We start from the raw sequence: 18,839 nt of genomic DNA on the forward strand, positions 1-18,839 counted from the left end.
ATACCCAAGGCTGAATGATTTATCAAGAAAAGAGATGCATTAGGCTCACAGTCTGGGAGGTATGAGGTACAAGACTTGGCAGCGCTATCTGCTCATCAGCATGGCAGGAGGCACTAAGAACGAACCACATGGAAATATATGGAAAATGGAGAAATCAAATGGTAAAGATAGAAAACCTAAAGTAGAAAAGAATCCTCTATGGAACAGCCAACTCTGGAGAACACAGTCACTCCTAAAGAGCAGCATGAATTTGTTCCTGGGGCAGATTTCAGAGATCTAGTAAAAAAAAGTTAGCAGAACTTCCTGTAGATGTGACCACATTGCTACTGTGCACCTGATGAGCAAAACTTGGACTTGAGGGCATTGCTCAACTCTCCCTGGGTAGGGGAAATAGAAGAGATTTCATGGGTGGACTGGGGGAAGGTGGGGATGGAACCATAAGGGATCAGGTGGGAGTGGACGAAAGTATTGAAAGAGCCAACTGGAAGGTTGCAGGCTTTTCAGGGTTGTGTAGAAAGCTGGTGCAATGAAAACTCCCAGGAATCTACAAGGATGACCTCAGCTAAGTCTATTACCCATAACATAGCCTGAACTGGGATCTCCTGTGATCAGGCAAGACTTGCAATGGAAGGATTGAGTATCAACCCAACCATATAATCTTTGACCTACAGTCTATTCTGCCTATTAGATGTGCTGGAATTGGTGTTTATGCCACTTGTTACCAGAAAGGCTTCATCCAGCAACTTATGGAAATAGATGCAGAGACCTATAGTCAAACTTTATGCTAATTCTGGGAATCCTGATGAATAGAGGAGGGAGGGATTATAGAAGCCAGAGGGATCAAGAACATCACAATAAAACAGAATCAACTAAATTGGATTTATAGGAGCTCACCAAACTAATCCAACTATCAGAAAGCATGCAGGGAACTGATATAAGACCTCTGCATATATATTGTATTGTTTGGTCTTCTTGTGGAATTCCTAACAGTGGGAGAAAAGTCTGTTTCTTTAATGGCTTTTGGGACCCTACTTCTCATACTGGGTTGATTTGCCCAGTCTTAATAAAAGGGGAGACAATGAGTTTACGGTAACTTAATATGCCATGTTTTCTTGATATCCATGGGAGGCCTGCCCATTTTTCAATAGAAATTGAGGAGTGGATGAAGGAGGGGTAAAGGATAAGTGGGGAAAGGGACTGGGAAGGAGGGAGGAGAAACTGAGTTTAGGTTGTAAAATAAATAAATATTCAAAGAGAAAGAAAACAACCCTATTAAAAGTAGTGTACAGGTCTAAGCAAATAATTCTAAAAAGAGGAAACAAATGTTTGAACTCATGATGTGTCTTCATTCACCATTGGGTGAGGTCTTTATTTCTCCGAGTATTCTGACTTATGTCTTACACATATTGACACTTTATAATGATAATTTGTCTTTCAATATTTTAAGTTATCCGTTAATTTATAAAGCCAAAATTAATGTTCTCTTTTAAAACTTACCTTTTATGGTTCCACATTGGTAAATTATTCAATATTTTCAGGAATTATGTTCAGTTTTTCAGTAGATCTCTTAAAAAGTTTCTTCACTATGCTCATATCCACATCTTCTTACATATAGTTTTGAGCGTATTACCCCTGTGCACCCAATGCAACAATAAAGAACAGCAAGAAAGACTGGAGAAAATGATGTGTTCACCAGGCTCTCCTATAATCTCATACTAACTCAGTTTTCTTTTAACTCTCAATGTTCTGTGCCTCTTTGTACTGTGAAGAGGACAGGCAAGTATTTAAGCAATGCCAAGCTGGTCTATATGTGAACAGTTTTTGAAAAACACTTTTTTTATATGTATGGTTGTTTTGCCTGCAGGTATGTCTGTGTTCCAGATAATGAGCTTATTACTCCTCGATGCTAGAGATGAAGTCAGGGATTCTGAAATTGAGGCTACAGATAGTTCTTAGGCCCTGTGTGGGTTCAGGGAATCAATACTGGGTCCTTGGGAAGAGCAGCCAGTGCTCTGATCTGCTTAGCCAACTGTCCAGTCCACTCTATGACCATTTTTATCAGGAATATGATCAATAGACAATATTATTTGCATATTGAACTATTAGAAACCTGTGTCTTCACTTAATATGTGTGAGAGTTGCTTTGAAGAGCTAAGGTGCAAGTTGTACCACAGTTCCCCTTGATTGTTTAAATAGATGAATTCCTAGACTTATTGGATAACTAGCCAGGATAAAACATCTGAATAAAATAAAAAAATACACAAAGTGAAAGAACAATATGAGGGCTGGAATCAAGTGGCTTATACTGTAACTGAAGAACTCACAAACTGGAGGGAGGAGAATCAGGAGGCCAGGCCTGCCTCAGCTACAAAGCATTTCTGGGCCATCCTCGACTCTTATCAGACCATGTGTCAACAAAAATTAAATTAAAAAAAAAAGAATGCTTTGAGAAGGATGAGAAGAGCCTATAGACTCCACAGAGGATGTAGCAGAGTTGAAGAGTCTCTTCTCTGTCCTATGATATAGTGAGTAGACTGGAACTGAAGAGGCAAAAAGTTTAGTGATGGATTTCATTCCTCTGTTGTAAGAGGAGCAGCAGGGCTGTGTCCCCAGCACCCCAGCCGCCTGCTAGTTCATGCCCGAAATAACAACACACAAACTGTATTCATTAAAACACTGCTTGGCCCATTTCTATCTAGCCTCTTCTAGGCTAATTCTCACACCTGGACTAGCCCATTTCTAATAATGTGTGTAAGCACCCCAAGGTGTGCTTACCGGGAAGATTCTAACCTACGTCCATCCTGGGTCGGAGCTTCATTGCATATGCCCAGGAGAGTGAAGCAGGGCCTCTGCTCCAGAAAGCAGAGCTGTCGAGTCTGAGCTCACTTCCTCTTCCTCCCAGCATACTATTCTGTTTACTCCTCCCACCTATGTTATAACCTATCAGGGCCAAGGAGTTTCTTTTATTGCTTAACCAATGAAATCAACAGATTGATATATGACACTCCCACATCATTCCTCAATATGAAAGAGCCTAGTTATTCATTTGAAACCATTTAGGGGCCCCTTTATTACTCTTACTGAATTCCCAAAATGTATTTCTAATATCCTTGCTCTTAGTGCTTCTGGACCAGAAGGACACACTCGCACTATACCTAAGTACTATGTGGGTAGGTACAATAACAGAGTATTAGAACAACTCTGATTATAAATGCTAGGACAATCAGGTGACTATGGGCACAGGAAATCTCAAAATAGAGGGTTTTTTATTTATTTTTTGTTTGTTTGTTTTAAGAAGTGTGAAGTTTAAAGTTTAGTGTTTTCAACCTTTAGCCTCTGGAGAGAAGTAATATCAGGTGGGAAACTAACCAAAAAAAGAGTTTCCCCAGCAAAGTGGTTCAAATTAAACATCTCCGTGGACTCTTAGCTATTCCATATAACCGCCTCAGCTTGAGCAGGAAGAAAAGTTTGCAGATGTGAAACGATAAAGCCTGCTGAGGGCTGAGGGTTTGACCAGAGGTTAGAAGGTGTGATTGTACTGATGTACACAGCTTCCTAGGTGCAGTCTCACCACAGTGAGTGGGCACATAATGTGGCTTTCAAATAAAAGTGATTCTTGTAGCAAGGAACCAGAAACATACATATAGTGGATATATATTTATGTTTATCTGTATGTGTTTTTACACAAAAGTGAAGTTAGAAGAAAAAATAAAGAAAATGAAAACCATTTTTAAATTTCTCAACTTTCTGTTTTATTAGCTGATTATGATTAAGTTTCATACTTTTGTGCTTTACTTTGCTCAAAGAACTGCAGTGTGAGTGTCAATCAATGAGATGTGAAGAGACTCGATCTTTAATGTAATCATCTTCATTTGCAGATTTTATCCTAAACTCAGAGCTTCATAATAAACAGAAGATAAAATTTGCAGCTGGCTTTTATTTGCCTTTCCAGTTATTTGTATGATTCTGTCTCCACTATGTATGCAGTTTCTGTTCACACTATTCTCCTTGTTTGTCAAGCACACTGCCTACACCATATCTGTTGTCCATTCTGCTGTCACAAACAAGATGGAAAGGACGTTGAGCGTGTATCACAGTTTCAGAGAACGAGGAGACAACACTCACATGTTTGCTCTGCATTTGCTCCGTATTGCTCCTAGGACCACAGCCCCCCATCAAGGATGGAAATCAGAAAAATGTCTCAACAGCATTAATCTTTCTGTGAACAATTTGATGTGAATCCTCAGACCTGAGGTCATCAGTGTTGTTTTTCTAACTACTGTGAATTTCTCAGATCCTCAGTTTTATTTATGGTCTCGATTCTAAAACAAAGCAAAACAACCTGCCATCACAGTGTCTTAGGTTCTTTTTCTGTTATGATAAAACATAGATAAGGCAGCATAGGGAATGAAGGGTTCATTTTTCACTCACTGTTCAAGTTTATAGTCCTTCATGGTAAAGAAGTCACTGTAGCTGAAGCTTGAAGCAGCTGATCAAATTTCATCACAGCAAGAAACAGAGAGCAATTAATGAGCATACAAACTCAGCCTGCTCTCTTCATTTATACAGTCTGGGATCCCAGTGTAGGAAAATGGCACCAGCTACAATGGATGGATCTTCCCACCTCGATTAACCTTGCAAATATAGTTCTTCATAGTCTTTTTCAGAGCTAAATCTAGCATAGATAATCTCTGGCAGGTGTGCCCAAGTCTTATCTTTGCTTGATCTTGTCAAGCCCACAATACTAACTACCACTACCAGTTTGATATGATAAGATAAAGAACCTAGCTCATCGTGTGTGCTGGTTCATCACAGTTACTGTAGCAGAGCAATAGCCTGAGAAAGTTACAATGAAAAGAGGTTTATTTGGGTGCAGATTTTTTAAGGTTGGAAATCTCATTATCAGTTGTCATCATTTGGGGTGAGGCCTAACATTTCCCGACCCACGACACAAAGTGAAGGGTGATCGTTGCAGATTGGCATATGTAGAACAATGAACGAGATGGATGGGCTTACTTTGTGACACCTGCTGTCAGAGAGGAGGGGTGCTTTATAGATAAGGTCTCACTTAATAGCTCTAGGTGTTCTGAAACTCAATACATAGTAGACCAAGCTGTCCTTGCACATCTGATTATTCTCCTGCCTGTGATTCCAGGGATTGCAACAGTGTATTATCATGTCTTATTGCATGAAAGTTTTTGTTTATATAAATCATATTGCAGTCACCATACACATCGCACACACACAGAGACACAGAGACACACAGACACAGGCACGCACACACACACAGTATAAACTGTTTCAGTAATATGTATCTGTAACACAGAACTGAGGAGGATGATGCAGGAGAATATTGGATTTGAATCCAGCCTGGGCTTCATAGTGAGTTTCAGGTCATTATTAGTTGTACATCATGATCTTGTCTGAAACAGAACCAAAAACCCAAACCAGCAAACAAACAAATAAGCAAGTTCTCAAAAGATGAACATGTAGCTCAAAGTTCATCTCTTGTGGCAGACATGCAAGAGCTTGGGTTTAATAGCCCAGCCTCATAAAAATGACAGTAACGAAACCACCTAATGCGGAAAGACATCAACTTTCATTGTAAACATTAAAGGGTAGATCAGTAAATGCCAAGAAATCACAAAGGGAATTTGACTGTCATAATATGGCATTCCTAATATACATAGACATCAATAGACAAAATTAAAAAATAAATAGTACTGCTTCCTCTGAAATAGTAATATACTAATCTAACACAAAATTCCTGAAAATTGCTAAAAATTGGAACTGAAAAATTTAGTCATCCCATTTATTCTATATACCCTTATATTCATATAGAGCTGTTTCAGTCATTTCTTCTAAACAATGGCTTCTTTTAATCCCATTATATTTTAGCTGAAAATATTGACAGTGTTTCGTCAAAATGTATCTATCTTTATCCTTTCAGTCAAGAAATACTGGCTAAAAATGTGATTCTGCTGCATATGAAATGGGATTATTTCATATGCAGGAATGCATAGTTCATCATTCAGATCTTTCAGTATCAGCTCTCAGCATACAATTTCCTCTTTTCACTTTGGTCGAGAGGAGGGGCAGAACTTTAAGCGCTGGAGTAACTTGCAGAAGGGACTTTCTTCTGTGTTTCATTTGGAGCTTCTGAGGGGAACCAGAACAGGAAAGGACAACTTGTTCTACATCCCCAGTTTCCTCCACCTTCATCACCACCTGGATGGGCTAAAGGTAACAGCAATTTTGATTCCTTCAGACACCTCCACACAGGATCATACTTATTCTATAGAAATACCATTCAGTTACAAATGGCCGGCATGACAGTAACAGAGATAAGAAAGACAGGTGATCATATTAGGACTGTATTAGGTCTGCCTGTGAATGTTGGAATTTAGCTTCAAGAGAAGAATTTCTTTTAGTGTGCTATGATTTTTGTTGTATGTGTGTGATATAGAGTGATCAGTAGAATTAATTAGCTGGTGATTAGTTCAAGTGGTTTGTATACTTTCTTCTGCACTTTGTAGAATTTTATAATAAAAAGACATTTTATTTTTAGGGAACTCATGAAATTGTAATTGAGTTTAGAAAATTTCATCAATGAAAATGTGTTAGATATACTTGAAATGAATTGAGATCACCAAAAATTGTTAATATTACCTGTTTATTCATTGCCCTTTCAAATACTGTTTAATGGAAGACACTAGATAAATCATAAGTACTTATGATTTAATCATTTTGTCATTAATTCTCATTTGTTTTGGAAGCCAGCCACCTTCCACACTCTTTACAGCATTAAGATATTTAAAAGAGTTAATAATCTTCCACCCTAAAATTCTGGAATGTTTTAAACTTGGATATTTAATTTTTTCTTTACCTAGACATCATCCCAAGACAATATTTTAATTTAAGCCTTCTTGCTTCTGACCAAAATGAAGAATCAGCACGTGATATATTCAAACTCAAGAGTATTTGAGTCCTCTTCAGAGTCACAGAGTCCGGCCAGTCAGGATGAGACTCACGGTTCTAGAGAGGTTTGCCACAAAGGTGAGTGCTCTCCTCCTAGGCACTGTAAACACCAGACATTGCAAACTCTCTGATGATTATCGACTGATAACAGGTGATCATTGCTGGAAGTAGTGAAGATTTAGAAGCATTTATTAAAAAAGTAAAATTTGAGATTGAAAAAATCAATAATTTATTTGTCATTTTTTTTGGTCAGGATCTCAAGTAGCCAGGATCGATATTAACTGTGCTGTATGGCAAAAAGTGGGCCAGAATCCTTGATTATCCCAGCTCAGCTGCTCAAATGATGGGATTACAGTTGTGAGCCAACTAGCCTGTCTTGAATACATTTTTATAAATTTGAGAAAACTTCAGCTTTTAATTAATTTTATCAAATTATGATTTAAAGTATGAGGCCTTTAGAAATTAACTACATTCTGAGGAAACACCAAATTTTGTAAAGAAATAAAATCTTAAAGAAATGAAAAGTATAGCTGGGCAGTGGTGGTACACACCTTTAGGCCCAGACCTAAGAAGGCAGAGGCAGGCAGATCTCTGTGAATTTGATGCCAGCCTGTTCTACAAGAGCTTTTTCCAGGACAGGCTCCAAAGCTATAGAGAAACCCTGTCTTAAAAACAAACAAACAAACAAACACACACACACAAAAAAAAAAAAGAAAAGTGTGTGTTAAAAGCATATCTCTTTCTAAACAAGATATTCCAATGTCATTATCAGCATCGACAGTCAGGTCAGAAGGGAAGTCAAAGTCATTACTCTTATTCCCTTGTCCTTCAAATATTGTCCCATTTAATGTCTAAGCTAAAAACTTCTGCTATGTTAGTGTGGTGATAATAAAATGCAGGACCCTAGAACCCAAGACCTTAAGTCACAAGGATAAATATCTTATTTTCTGAGAAAAACATAACTGATAGACAGGAAAAGAGCTGACTTCTAATATTTTTTTATGACGGAAACTTATAGAGTTCCAAATTTTTAGACTACCAGCTTCTCAAAGTTTGTCAAGATTGATCTTTCCTTCCTCTTCCAGCTGAGTTGTGATCTCTTTAGTGGGCTGCTAATTACAGTTTGGTGTTTTCTACCTGCGTTGTGCTTATGCCTTCAGTGCTTTGTAAGATGAACAAACTGTGCACCTGGAAGAGGCAGTTCAAGCTGTCATTCCAGCGTCCTGTGAGACTGGGTCAGGAAGACTGAGAGTTCAAGGCTGAATGGGCGAAACTTATCTAAACTCCTAGAGAACTGCTTCTATATGTAAGGTATAAACAGAATAGTTGTCTGCCATTCAGAAATCTAAAACTTAAACTTTTTAGAGCTCATTAGAATTTATTAATTATATAAAATAGAGGGTTTCATTATGATTTGTGTATACAAGTAAATATAATTTACTGATCATCTTTATCCATTATTATTATATTCTATTCCCCTTCCCCAGTTGCCCTTCCAGTACCTCCTAATGATCCTACTTTGATGTATTGTCTCTATTGTTTGCTTTCCCTTTTATTAGTAATATGTTCACATGTGTTTATATATTCAATCTGACATTCCATTTATCACTGTTCACATGCATGTATTTTAGAACTGACCACTTGGTATTAGATATTCAATTTATTGGAAGAGATTTATTTTCTCTATCACCTGTCATCAATTGCCTGGGATCATGTGGAGATTTCTCCTGTCCTTATTGGCATGTTCTCTGGTGTTGTAGTTGGGCTGGTCTGGCTTAAGTTATGATATTTTTCAGATGGCTGAATGTAGCTTCCCTATTGTGAGTCTCTGTATTTTACAATCTTTAGTTCTCTCTTCTGAGCTGATCCCAGAACATTAGGTGTAGGAGTTAGTTTGTATTCTGGGATTTTGCTTAAAACATTAGAGTTTATCATCCCTTTATCACATGAACTCCAGGTTATGGCTAGTGGTGAACCATGGGATGGTTCTGGGGATAATTCTCTTGTTTTTTGATGTCTTTAGAGTTATATCTCTTACAGTCAGTCTCCTTACATCTCATTGCAGTGGCTCTGGGGTTCCTTTGCTTACTTCTGATGACGGCAATCGCACTGTGGCTGACATACAGTGAGTAATTCTCATGCATCATTTTCCTAGGTAATGCCAATAGACCCTAGTTATGCCAAAGAGGTCATACTTTGCCCATTATTTTGTCTGTCATCAGGTGACATTCCAGGTGGCCCAGAATTCGTAAGTTTTTCCCCCCTGGACTCCTGAACCCTTGGACATTACAATGACTCTGGGGCAGCTTGTCTTACTCATAATAATATTCCCTGTGATAACATGTGTATTGCTGATATTCAGCTTTCTGCTTGGGTGATAATGAATCTTACATAGACAGCCTGTAAAAAGTAGCAGTCCAAAAAATTACGTTGTTTTATGACTTTCTTTTACAAGCTTATATCAATGACATTGTGAAATATGGAATCTGTACACAGAAGTTAGAAGTTCAAGGATTTCAGCTTTACATTTAAAGGATTAAAATGTCATGTGTTGTAAGAAACCTTCCTTACATTTCATTATGACTGGTTTTCTTTAATAAACTGCTTATCTCTTATTTTTAACATTCGTTCAGGTTTTAATGTTTACCAAGAGCTTTTGCATATGGTCTCTACTCACAATAGGAGTGCAGATTCTCATTGTTCAAGGACAAATAATATTTTAACCTAATGAATTAAAATATATGAAAGAAATAAAAGCATAAAAAATCTTTGAAACATTCCAAACAAATAAAATATGTTTTATGTTATGATTTTAAAATAAAATAACTCCCAATCATAGCACCATTCTGTAATGCTTTTGATTAGAAGGCCAAGGCAAAAGAATTTTATATTAGATGCCGGGCGATGGTGGCGCTTGCCTTTAATCCCAAGAGGCAAAGGATCTCTGTGAGTTCGAGACCAGCATGGTATACAGAGCTAGTGCCAGGAGAGGCTCCAAAGACACAGAGAAACCCTGTCTTGAAAAACAAAACAAAACAAAAACAAAAACAAAACAAAGAATTTTATATTTGAAGACAGTCTGGGCAGCCCAGCAAATTCCAAGAAAGCCTGAGCTACACAGTGATAAAACTCCACAGAACAAAGGTCAGAGACAAAGTTTGTTGATAGAGCAAGGCCAACTCCAACACTTCACAAAACAATCATATTGATTAAATTTGTTATTGCTATTCAAACTTCAAGCATTTTAATGTATTTAACTTGAAATGCTTGGGGATATAGGTGTACTCTGGAAGGCATCCCCACAATCACCAGAAAAGTCCATCACTTTCAAAAGCTTCCTCGTGCTTCTCTTACTTGTCTTAAGGAAAGAGCATTTAAAATAGATCTCAGCACATCTCTGAGTGCACAGTCACTTGTGAACTACTGTGGGCTCTGTTCATTAACACAGATCTAGCACCGTATCCTACATGCAATGGCCTCAGAACAGCAAATGTTCATTTCCCACTTCCCAATCCCTGGGATCCTCAAAGCTGCTGCTTCTTGAACCTGGGCACTGAAGCTCATCTGAGTGGAATCATAAAGTATGGTCGTGGGCCAGGAATGTTTCACTTTGCATCCTCGAATCCATCCAGGCTTCTCTGACAGAATTTCTTGTAGACTTTTGAGAAAGGGAGGATGATGCAAAAACACTGGTGTCTCTTTAGTAATTTAATATGCTCCTGACAGATGTTGTGTCCTGACACTAACTGAGCAGCAGACAGGAGTCTCTTGGGAAATTATTACTGAACTGTTGGTCACTTAGCTCAGGATTTCTCTTTGGGGGCATTAGATGTGAGAAATGTTTTAATTCCATAGTCCAGGCTCATGGTATAGCCAAGGTTGGCCTAGAATTTACTTACTAGTCAAGGATTGCCTCAAATTGGTGGTGATTCTCCTGCCTCAGCCTATGGATTTCCAGGCTTATAGTCACAAACTACCATGCCTGGTCCTTGTTTTAAAAGAAGATATATAGTATTTCTTTTTGTGTATGTGCTATGATTTCTCTGATTCATCTATAATGGATGCCTAAGTTGTTCCCCTTATTGCTATTATAAATATTGCTACATAGAGCATGAGTATGTATCGTGTCTCTCAGCCTCTACAATCTCTATTTCTGAGAGCTGTGAGATTTTACTTAGTTACATACCTTTAATAAATACATTATTCTAATAACAGAATACCAGAGAATAAGAGGTTTAACTATTCAGCTTCTCTGTTGTAGACAAAGATGTTAAATGACACTGGTTCTGCTGTGACATAAAATGTAATTTCATCATGGACAATAAACATTGGAGTGGATGTAAACAGACCTGCCAGGACTGCAGCTTGTGCCTTTTGAAGACAGATGATGAGGATAAACTAGTACTGTAGACTCTTACTTGTCACTTATCATCCTAGACTCTGTGGTGACCCTTGGATAGTGAGATACTGGGTGCAGGTATTTTTTTGAAAGTAAGACCTTCAAGGGTTGTATATGGTTTGCCTATAATGTTAGCAAAACAGTCCAGTAAGAGTCTCCAAGAAAATTCATTCCTGTTCCTGGCTGGGTCAGGACACAGGGTCTTTTACAAAAAGACTTGATACTTAAAAGACAATTGTCATTTTGCAATCTCCTCCCTTTCTCACGAATCTGTAAGAGAGTCCCGCAGAGAAATAAGTTTTCCCTGAGTAACTTTAACCCTTTAGTATAGAATATTCAGCAACAGACATTTATTTATTTCCATAGAGTGCCAACTACACTTGCCTGGAGCGTGCGGCTTGCTCCTTGAAATCCAGAAATGAGACTCCCTGAAATGAGCAGTTGGGTGACAATAAAGAAACTAGCTGACTTCTGGGCCCATTTGCAAAATGGAAATTATATAAGAGCCATAAAATAAGTGGTTTTTACCAGTTAGTCCAATGTTGATTTTAACTGAATCTACCCATAATATTAGCTTCATAATATGTATGTCTTTCAAAAAAAATGTTATTTGTCTTTGGAAATTAATATTTAAAAGAAATCAAATGGTCAAGGTCCTGACATTGTCTGTGTACATTTATTATGAAAGAAATGTATCAAGATACATAGAGTGTGTTTTTCTTGAAAAATGATTGCAGAATAAGCTTGAACCTTTTATCATTTAGAATACAATTCGTAACTTAAACAGAAATTTATTCTCATGTTTGAATAATTACAGCATAAAATGTACTTCTATATCATGTAATTATATACTTTTCTATTTGATACAGAAAACGTAGTTAAATTCAAATTCATATGCCAAAATATATTCAGTCATTTTAGTAGTCGTCATTCCATTTGGATGTCGTATATAAAGTACATTCTAATATTTTAAAATATGTTTCACTCTCTGTTGGAAGGAGGCCACTTGTTTGTTTCCTGGCTGTTGGGCCCCAAAATAACAACACAGAAACTATATTATTTAAAACACGGCATGGCCTATTAGCTCTAGCTTCCTATTGGCTATCTCATGCATATTAATTTAACCCATTTCTAGTAATCTGTGTATTGCCATGTGGCTGAGGCTTACAGGGTAAAACTCCACCTGGCGTCTGTCCCTGGCTGGGCACATGGCTTCTTCTCTTGACTCTTCCCCTCTCTCCCAGCAATCAGTTTAGTTTTCCCCTCTTATCTACACTACCAGTCCAAACCAGTTTCTTATTAACCACTGGAATTCACAGCATACAGAGGGAATCCCACATCACCTCTCCTCATCAAGTTCTGCCACTTCCAAGTCTGAACTAAAGAATGGCTTCCCCTCTGGAGCATGGAGTTTAATGCACAGCTCTTCACACAGAATTTTTCAACTTTTAAAAAGTTTGTTTATTTTACCTCCTGTCTGCTATTTCCCCTCCCATCCCTCTCCTCCTAGCCAGTCCCTACTCTTTTCTGACCCCAACCCCCAATGTACTACTACTCCTTTTCTCTCAGAAAAGAGTAGGCTTCCCATAGATATTAACAAAAAATGGACATATCAAGTTGCAGTACGACCAAACACCTACCCCTGTATTAAGGCTGGAAAGTGTGATCCAACATGAGGGGAAGTGTACCAAAAGCCCAGAAAAGAGTTAGGGACAGCCGTTGCTTCCAGAGTAAAGTGTCTCAAAAAAGACCAAGATATACAAATGCCACATAAGAAGTGTCCAGTAGTTATCATGCAGGCTTCCTGGTTGTCTGTTCGTGCACTATGAGCTCTCATGAGTCAAGGGTAGTTGATTCCGTTACTTCTCTTCTGAAGTCTTTGATCCCTTTGGTTCCTGCCTATCTTCAGCAGGAGCTTGGTCTTAAGTTTGACTGAGGGTCTCTGTCTCTACTTACATTAGTTGCTTAATGAAACCTCTCTGAAGACAATTGGGCTAGGAATCAGTCTGAGTATAGTAGAATATTACTAGGCACCATTACATTGACTTTTTTCCTCTACTTATCTGGTTCTATCCTAGGTCTCTGGGGTCCTGGTGCTCCAATAAGTAGGTCCTGGTAGTGTCAGGGGCAGGCTTATTCTTATGGCTTGGGTATTAGAGTATACCAGTTATAGGTTGGCCATGCCCCCAATCTCTAGGCTTCCCTTATCCATGCCAGTCGCATTGGCAGATCTGACTATAGTCAAAGGTTATGTGGTTGAGTTGCCATCTCAATCATTTCACTTCATCTGTGGACTATAGTATAGTTCTCCTGTATTTTACAGCTAATATAAGTGAATATTACACACCATGCTTGTCTTTCCGGGTCTGGGTTACCTCACACAAGAGGTTTTAATGATGGTGTTCTTTCATTTTTTGCTCAGTCTATATTCAAGACATAATTATATAAAAAGACTAGATGTGTACAGAGATGTTAAAACTTCAGCCTTGTAGAATTCCTTCACAATTTGGAGAGAATAACTCCCAGGCTGTGCTAAAATATAACACAGAAGGATATTATATTTCTCATCTAGTTCTTTGAAAATTGTACCATATCTATATGTTTCTTAATTCACATTTTCGGCATATGTTAAAGGTTGACTGAGTTCATTAGTTAGATCTTTATTTGTAAGTTTTATGCAGAGAAAAATTGAAAGGATTGGAGGGTAATATGCTCCCATCATAATTTAATTCTGCTTTATTTTTTAAAATGTCAACACAGCAATTGAAGTAAACATATATGTTATCAACATAAGGCCTTTTCTTATATCTTAAATTTCACTATTTAGTATTTATAAACATTTTGAGTTATATCTTTTTTAATATTAGTTTTTCAGTGTAGTCAAGAAAAATATGATCGAAACAACCTCTATCAAATCATTAGACAAAATATCACCTCCTTAAATAAAACATTAACAAATGAGTCACCAGAGTATGAAGACTGCAAATATGAAAAGGAACAGAAGAGATGCTGTGGGAAAACTAATGCTGTTTTAGATTATGGAAAGTACACAGGTGAGTAGGGCATCTTGAATAAGGAATTGGATTATTCTGTATTTCTTCTTTCCCAGAAGATTTGAAGTCCAGTTATCAGGTTACAGTCATGGTGATCTGTGGGTTAATGGTTGGGTTTCTTTATAGCCTGTAGGGGCCCGGAACCACAGAATTCCCTGTATAAATTAGAAGCATCTTATAGTTTCTAGAACTCAGTAACTCTTCTGTCTCCTTCTGCTCTCGGGAAAAGAAGCTCAAAGAGCACAGCTGAGAATTCAGGTAGTTTTCATCTGTGAGCAAATCTGGGTCCCCCTTTCACTGTTAACAGAATGTGGGAGTTTCCAGTAAGAGAGTGTTTTCCAAATTCCTAGGCTGAAATGGACTTAGAACTTTTACGTGAATACAGTCATAAATATAATTCGTTGTATGCTTGTTTTCCTTCTGCTTTGGTATTAGAAAGGTGCCTTCTTTGTGACCAGGGTGTCCTCTCCACAGTGCACATGAGAGCTTCACCATGGAGCTCACACTGGTGTGTGTCTATTAGTGGCACAAAGGTGAACATATCTAATGTTACAAGGAACCTTCCCTTGCATCATGACTGGCTAATAATAACTGACATAGTTTACCATTGAGTATTTGTTCAGAATTTAGAGTTCAAAAAGAACTCTTGCATATGATCTCACTTGTTTGATAGCAGGGGTTGACAGTCTTCAATATAACATCTTTAAATAATATCTTTAAATCTGGTAAATGTAAAATATGTGACAGAAATAATAAGGCTCCAATAATAATCGTTGAGGCATTCCAGACTCGACAAAATGTTTTGTATTATATTATTAGAATAAAATAACTATCTCCTCTAAGTGGTAACACAATTCTAAGTGGTAACACAGAGGAAGGATGATTGCAAATTTGAGGAGGGTCTTTGTGTCAAGTAAATTCCAAGGCAGCCTGAATTACACAATGATGTTACCTCTGCACAGAAAAACAGGGGTTGGACATAAAGGTTTATTAATAGAGAGAGGGTATTTTTACCACCAGAGCAAACAAATAAATGGCATTGAAAAGTAGCTATAGAAACCACACATGTTTTAATGTATTCAAATTTGACACTTTGGGCATGTAAGTGTACCATTGAAGGCCGGAGAACAGAAGATCGTCATCAAAAGCTTCCTTATATGTCTCTTATTTCTATTAAGGTAAAAGCATCTAACATAGACTACAGAACAGTTGTACATGCATAATAGCATGTGGGCCACTGTGGGCACAGTGCACTGCTGCAGATCTCCATTGATTCCTACATGTAATGGCCTCAGAGCACCGAGTACTCATTTCCCATCCCAGCGGTCCCTGGGATCTTACAAACCTCTGCTTCTTAGAGCTGAGCTGTGTTAGAAACCTCATCTGAATGGAATCAAAAAGCATGGTTGTGGCCGTGATTTGTCTCACTTTGCATTCTGTCTTCAAATTCACCCACACTTCTCTGACACACTTTCTTGTAGACATCTGAGAAAGGGAGGATATTGCTAAGATTCTGCTGTTTCGTTTTTAATGAATCTTCTCACAGCAGATGCTGTGTCCTGACACTAAGTGAGCAGCATTTAGGACTCACCTGGGAGCCTCGTAGGTGTTGTGAGGTGCTAGATGTTAGGTATGGTTTCATTGTGTAACCAAAGCTGACTTGGAATAATAATGTATAGTCAAAGCTGGCCTGGAATTCACTGCTTAACCAAGGCTGACCTCAAACTGGAGGTGAACTTCCTGCCTCGGCCTAAATAGAGATGGGCTTATGGGCATCAGCTATGCCCTGCTGGATTTCCTTCCCTTTCAAGGATAGGATAGTATTCCTTTGTGTGTACATGCTACATTTTTTCTATTGATTCATCTGTAATTAACACTTAAATTATATTCACATTTCTATTATAAACAGTGCTTGCAAAGAGCATGGGTGTAGAGGGGTCACTCGGCATTCTAGAATCTCAATTTCTTAGATCTGTGAGATTTTACTCAGTCATAGATGTGTAATAAAGACATTGTTCTAATAATAAAATACCTGAAATTAAGATTTTCACAATTCTTTCTCTGCTGTAGGCAAATGTACTGAAGCACACTTGTTCTGCTGTGGAATAAAATGTTATTATTTCATCATGGACAATAAACACTGGAATGACTGTAAACAGACCTGCCAGGACTGCAGCTTATCCCTTTTGAAGATAGATGATGATGAAGAACTGGTACTGTAAACTCTTAACATGCCCATTTATTCTCTTAGACTCTGTTTCTAAATCTTGGAGAGTGAGATATTGACCCCAGGATGGATTTTTGATAGAGAGACCTTTAAGGATTAGATATGGTTGCCTGTGATAAGAGCAAACACTGCATTAAGAGTCTCTAAGGATACCCCTCCTGCTCCTTGGTTAGTTGTCCGAACATAGGGTCTGTTTTCAGGAGACTCTACTTAAAGAGACAGTTGTCTTTACAAACTCCCCAGTTTCTCATGAGTCTGCAAGAGAGTCACTCTGAGAAGCATGTTTTCCCTAATTAAGTTATTATTTTATTACAGCACGTTCTGTGAATGACAGTTATGTGTCTCCATAAAGTGCCAGCAACACACGGAAAGGCAACTGTCTTGGGTTTGTTCTTTGATACCCAGAAGTGAGACTGCCTGAGATGAGTAATTGGATTGCAGTGGAGAATGTAACTGACCAATGGGGCAATCTTCAAAATGGAGATTATATGAGAACCGTAGAATTAAATTATTTTTTGTTTATAACCATGCTGATTTTCAATGAATCTCTCCATGATATTTACCTCATGATATTCTAATGTTTCACAAAATGTTATCTATCTTTAAAAATGAGTATTACAGGAAAACAAGTGGTCAAGATACTGACATTACATTATACACTTTCACTATAGAAATCTTTACAGAGTTGGGTGGTGGTGGCTCGTGCCTCTAATCCTAGTACTCGGGAGGCAGAGGCAAGCAGATCTCTATGAGTTCAAAGCCAGCCTGATCTACAAGAGCTAGTTCCAGGACAGGATTCAAAGCTACAGTGAAAACCTGTCTCAAAAAAATTTTTCAAAAAACAAACAGAAAGAAATCTCCACAAATACATAAAGGGTCTTTTTCTAGAGAAATGATTGAGTGGTCAGCTTGAAATCTTTTTCATTTAGAACTTGATGAATAATACTCCACCAATGTAATACACGCTGAATAATTACAGCATAAAATAAATTTTTATGTGAAGTCATTGATATAATTTTCCATTTGATACATGAAACATAGATAAATTTAAAATCATAGCCTAAAATATATTCAATAGTTTTATTAGCCATCATGTCCACATATGTCACATGTAAAACACACTAATTTCTTTCACATACCTCTCACTTCCTCAATTTCTGTCACTTTCAGATCTGAAAAATAGCATGGCTTACTCACTAGAACATGGAGGATAATCCACAGCTTTTCATAGTATTTTTCATCTTAATGAATTTGGTTTGAAGCCGGAATTCACTTAAGATGAACGCTTCTCACATGCCTCCATAGTCTTCTGAAATATGAATTTGTATAATTTCATGAAGCATCAAACTTACTTAAGGAGCTGGATATGCAATGTGCATTTAGTGATTGAAGCAGGGAGGTTGTGAGTTCAAGGCCAGTCTTGGCTACACACTTAGTCTTTCTTTAAGGATCACACATGTAAATCTTTTCATGAAAATAGTATCTCTAGACACTTGAAGCTTCATTTTAAATAACTTATGTAACTGACTGGTTCTGGTATAACATGAGAAATCACTTTAAATATGAACTTGGAAGAACTGAAGGACTGGAGGACAGGACAGAAAAGAACTGACATAAGAATAGCTGGGATCTATTATCGCTGTTCTATTCTTATCAGACAGAGATAAATTTTATTGTAAGATAAATTTTTTATTTTCCTTACAGAAGTTTCTAATGTACCATCTTACTACAAACACTTTTTGGATTGGATTATCTTATCAAATAAGCAAAAGCAAATGGCAATGGATTGACAATGGCACATCTAAATTGTAAGTTTTCTGAACCATCATGCTCTACCACTGAAGCCAGACTTGGGAGGATTGTTTGCAAAAGTTTGTCTCTCATTTCACATAGCTTTTCACATTTTCTATGAAGCTTGAGGGTAAGGAACAGAAGCACAAGGCAGTATCTGAGCAAGTATTAGACAAGGAATAGAAATGTGTAGGAGCTCATGGCCAGTGATGTAATACTAAACACAGCTCAGGATTGCGTGTTGTAAGATGCACAGAGCACAAAAAAAACAAAGCTTACGATAATGTGAAGTGATTTGATCTTCATGAAAATTACAATGAGTGTGAGTATCTTAAACATTCCTGACTTGTTTCTGTAGTTAGCTTAAATAATTGTTAATTTATAAATATAG

General features: G+C 37.6%; 1 protein-coding gene across 1 annotated transcript; it reads left to right on the top strand.

Annotated features, from left to right (window-relative positions):
• The first annotated feature begins 6,049 nt into the window (after positions 1 to 6,049).
• LOC126495021 (killer cell lectin-like receptor 2) lies at positions 6,050 to 18,594 on the top strand. Its single transcript, XM_050132630.1, has 6 exons — positions 6,050 to 6,243; positions 6,891 to 7,056; positions 9,044 to 9,103; positions 14,245 to 14,430; positions 16,501 to 16,643; positions 18,362 to 18,594. The coding sequence occupies exons 2-6, from the start codon at positions 6,942 to 6,944 to the stop codon at positions 18,467 to 18,469; spliced, it is 612 nt and encodes a 203-aa protein (XP_049988587.1). The 5' UTR covers positions 6,050 to 6,243; positions 6,891 to 6,941; the 3' UTR covers positions 18,470 to 18,594.
• Positions 18,595 to 18,839: the final 245 nt, after the last annotated feature.

The sequence above is a fragment of the Alexandromys fortis genome, unplaced genomic scaffold (genome assembly GCF_014885135.2).
Source record: "Alexandromys fortis isolate MF-2015 unplaced genomic scaffold, M_Fortis_MF-2015_v1.1 scaffold_388, whole genome shotgun sequence".
NCBI classification, from domain to species: Eukaryota; Metazoa; Chordata; class Mammalia; order Rodentia; family Cricetidae; genus Alexandromys; species Alexandromys fortis.

Bases quoted from the DNA above. Each gene is read 5' to 3' on its own strand.
- LOC126495021 (XM_050132630.1), top strand. From the start codon at position 6,942: ATGAAGAATCAGCACGTGATATATTCAAACTCAAGAGTATTTGAGTCC. The intron at 9,104-14,244 runs GTGAGTAATTCT...TTTTAATATTAG, and splicing joins CGCACTGTGGCTGACATACA to TTTTTCAGTGTAGTCAAGAA. The intron at 14,431-16,500 runs GTGAGTAGGGCA...TCTCTGCTGTAG, and splicing joins AGATTATGGAAAGTACACAG to GCAAATGTACTGAAGCACAC.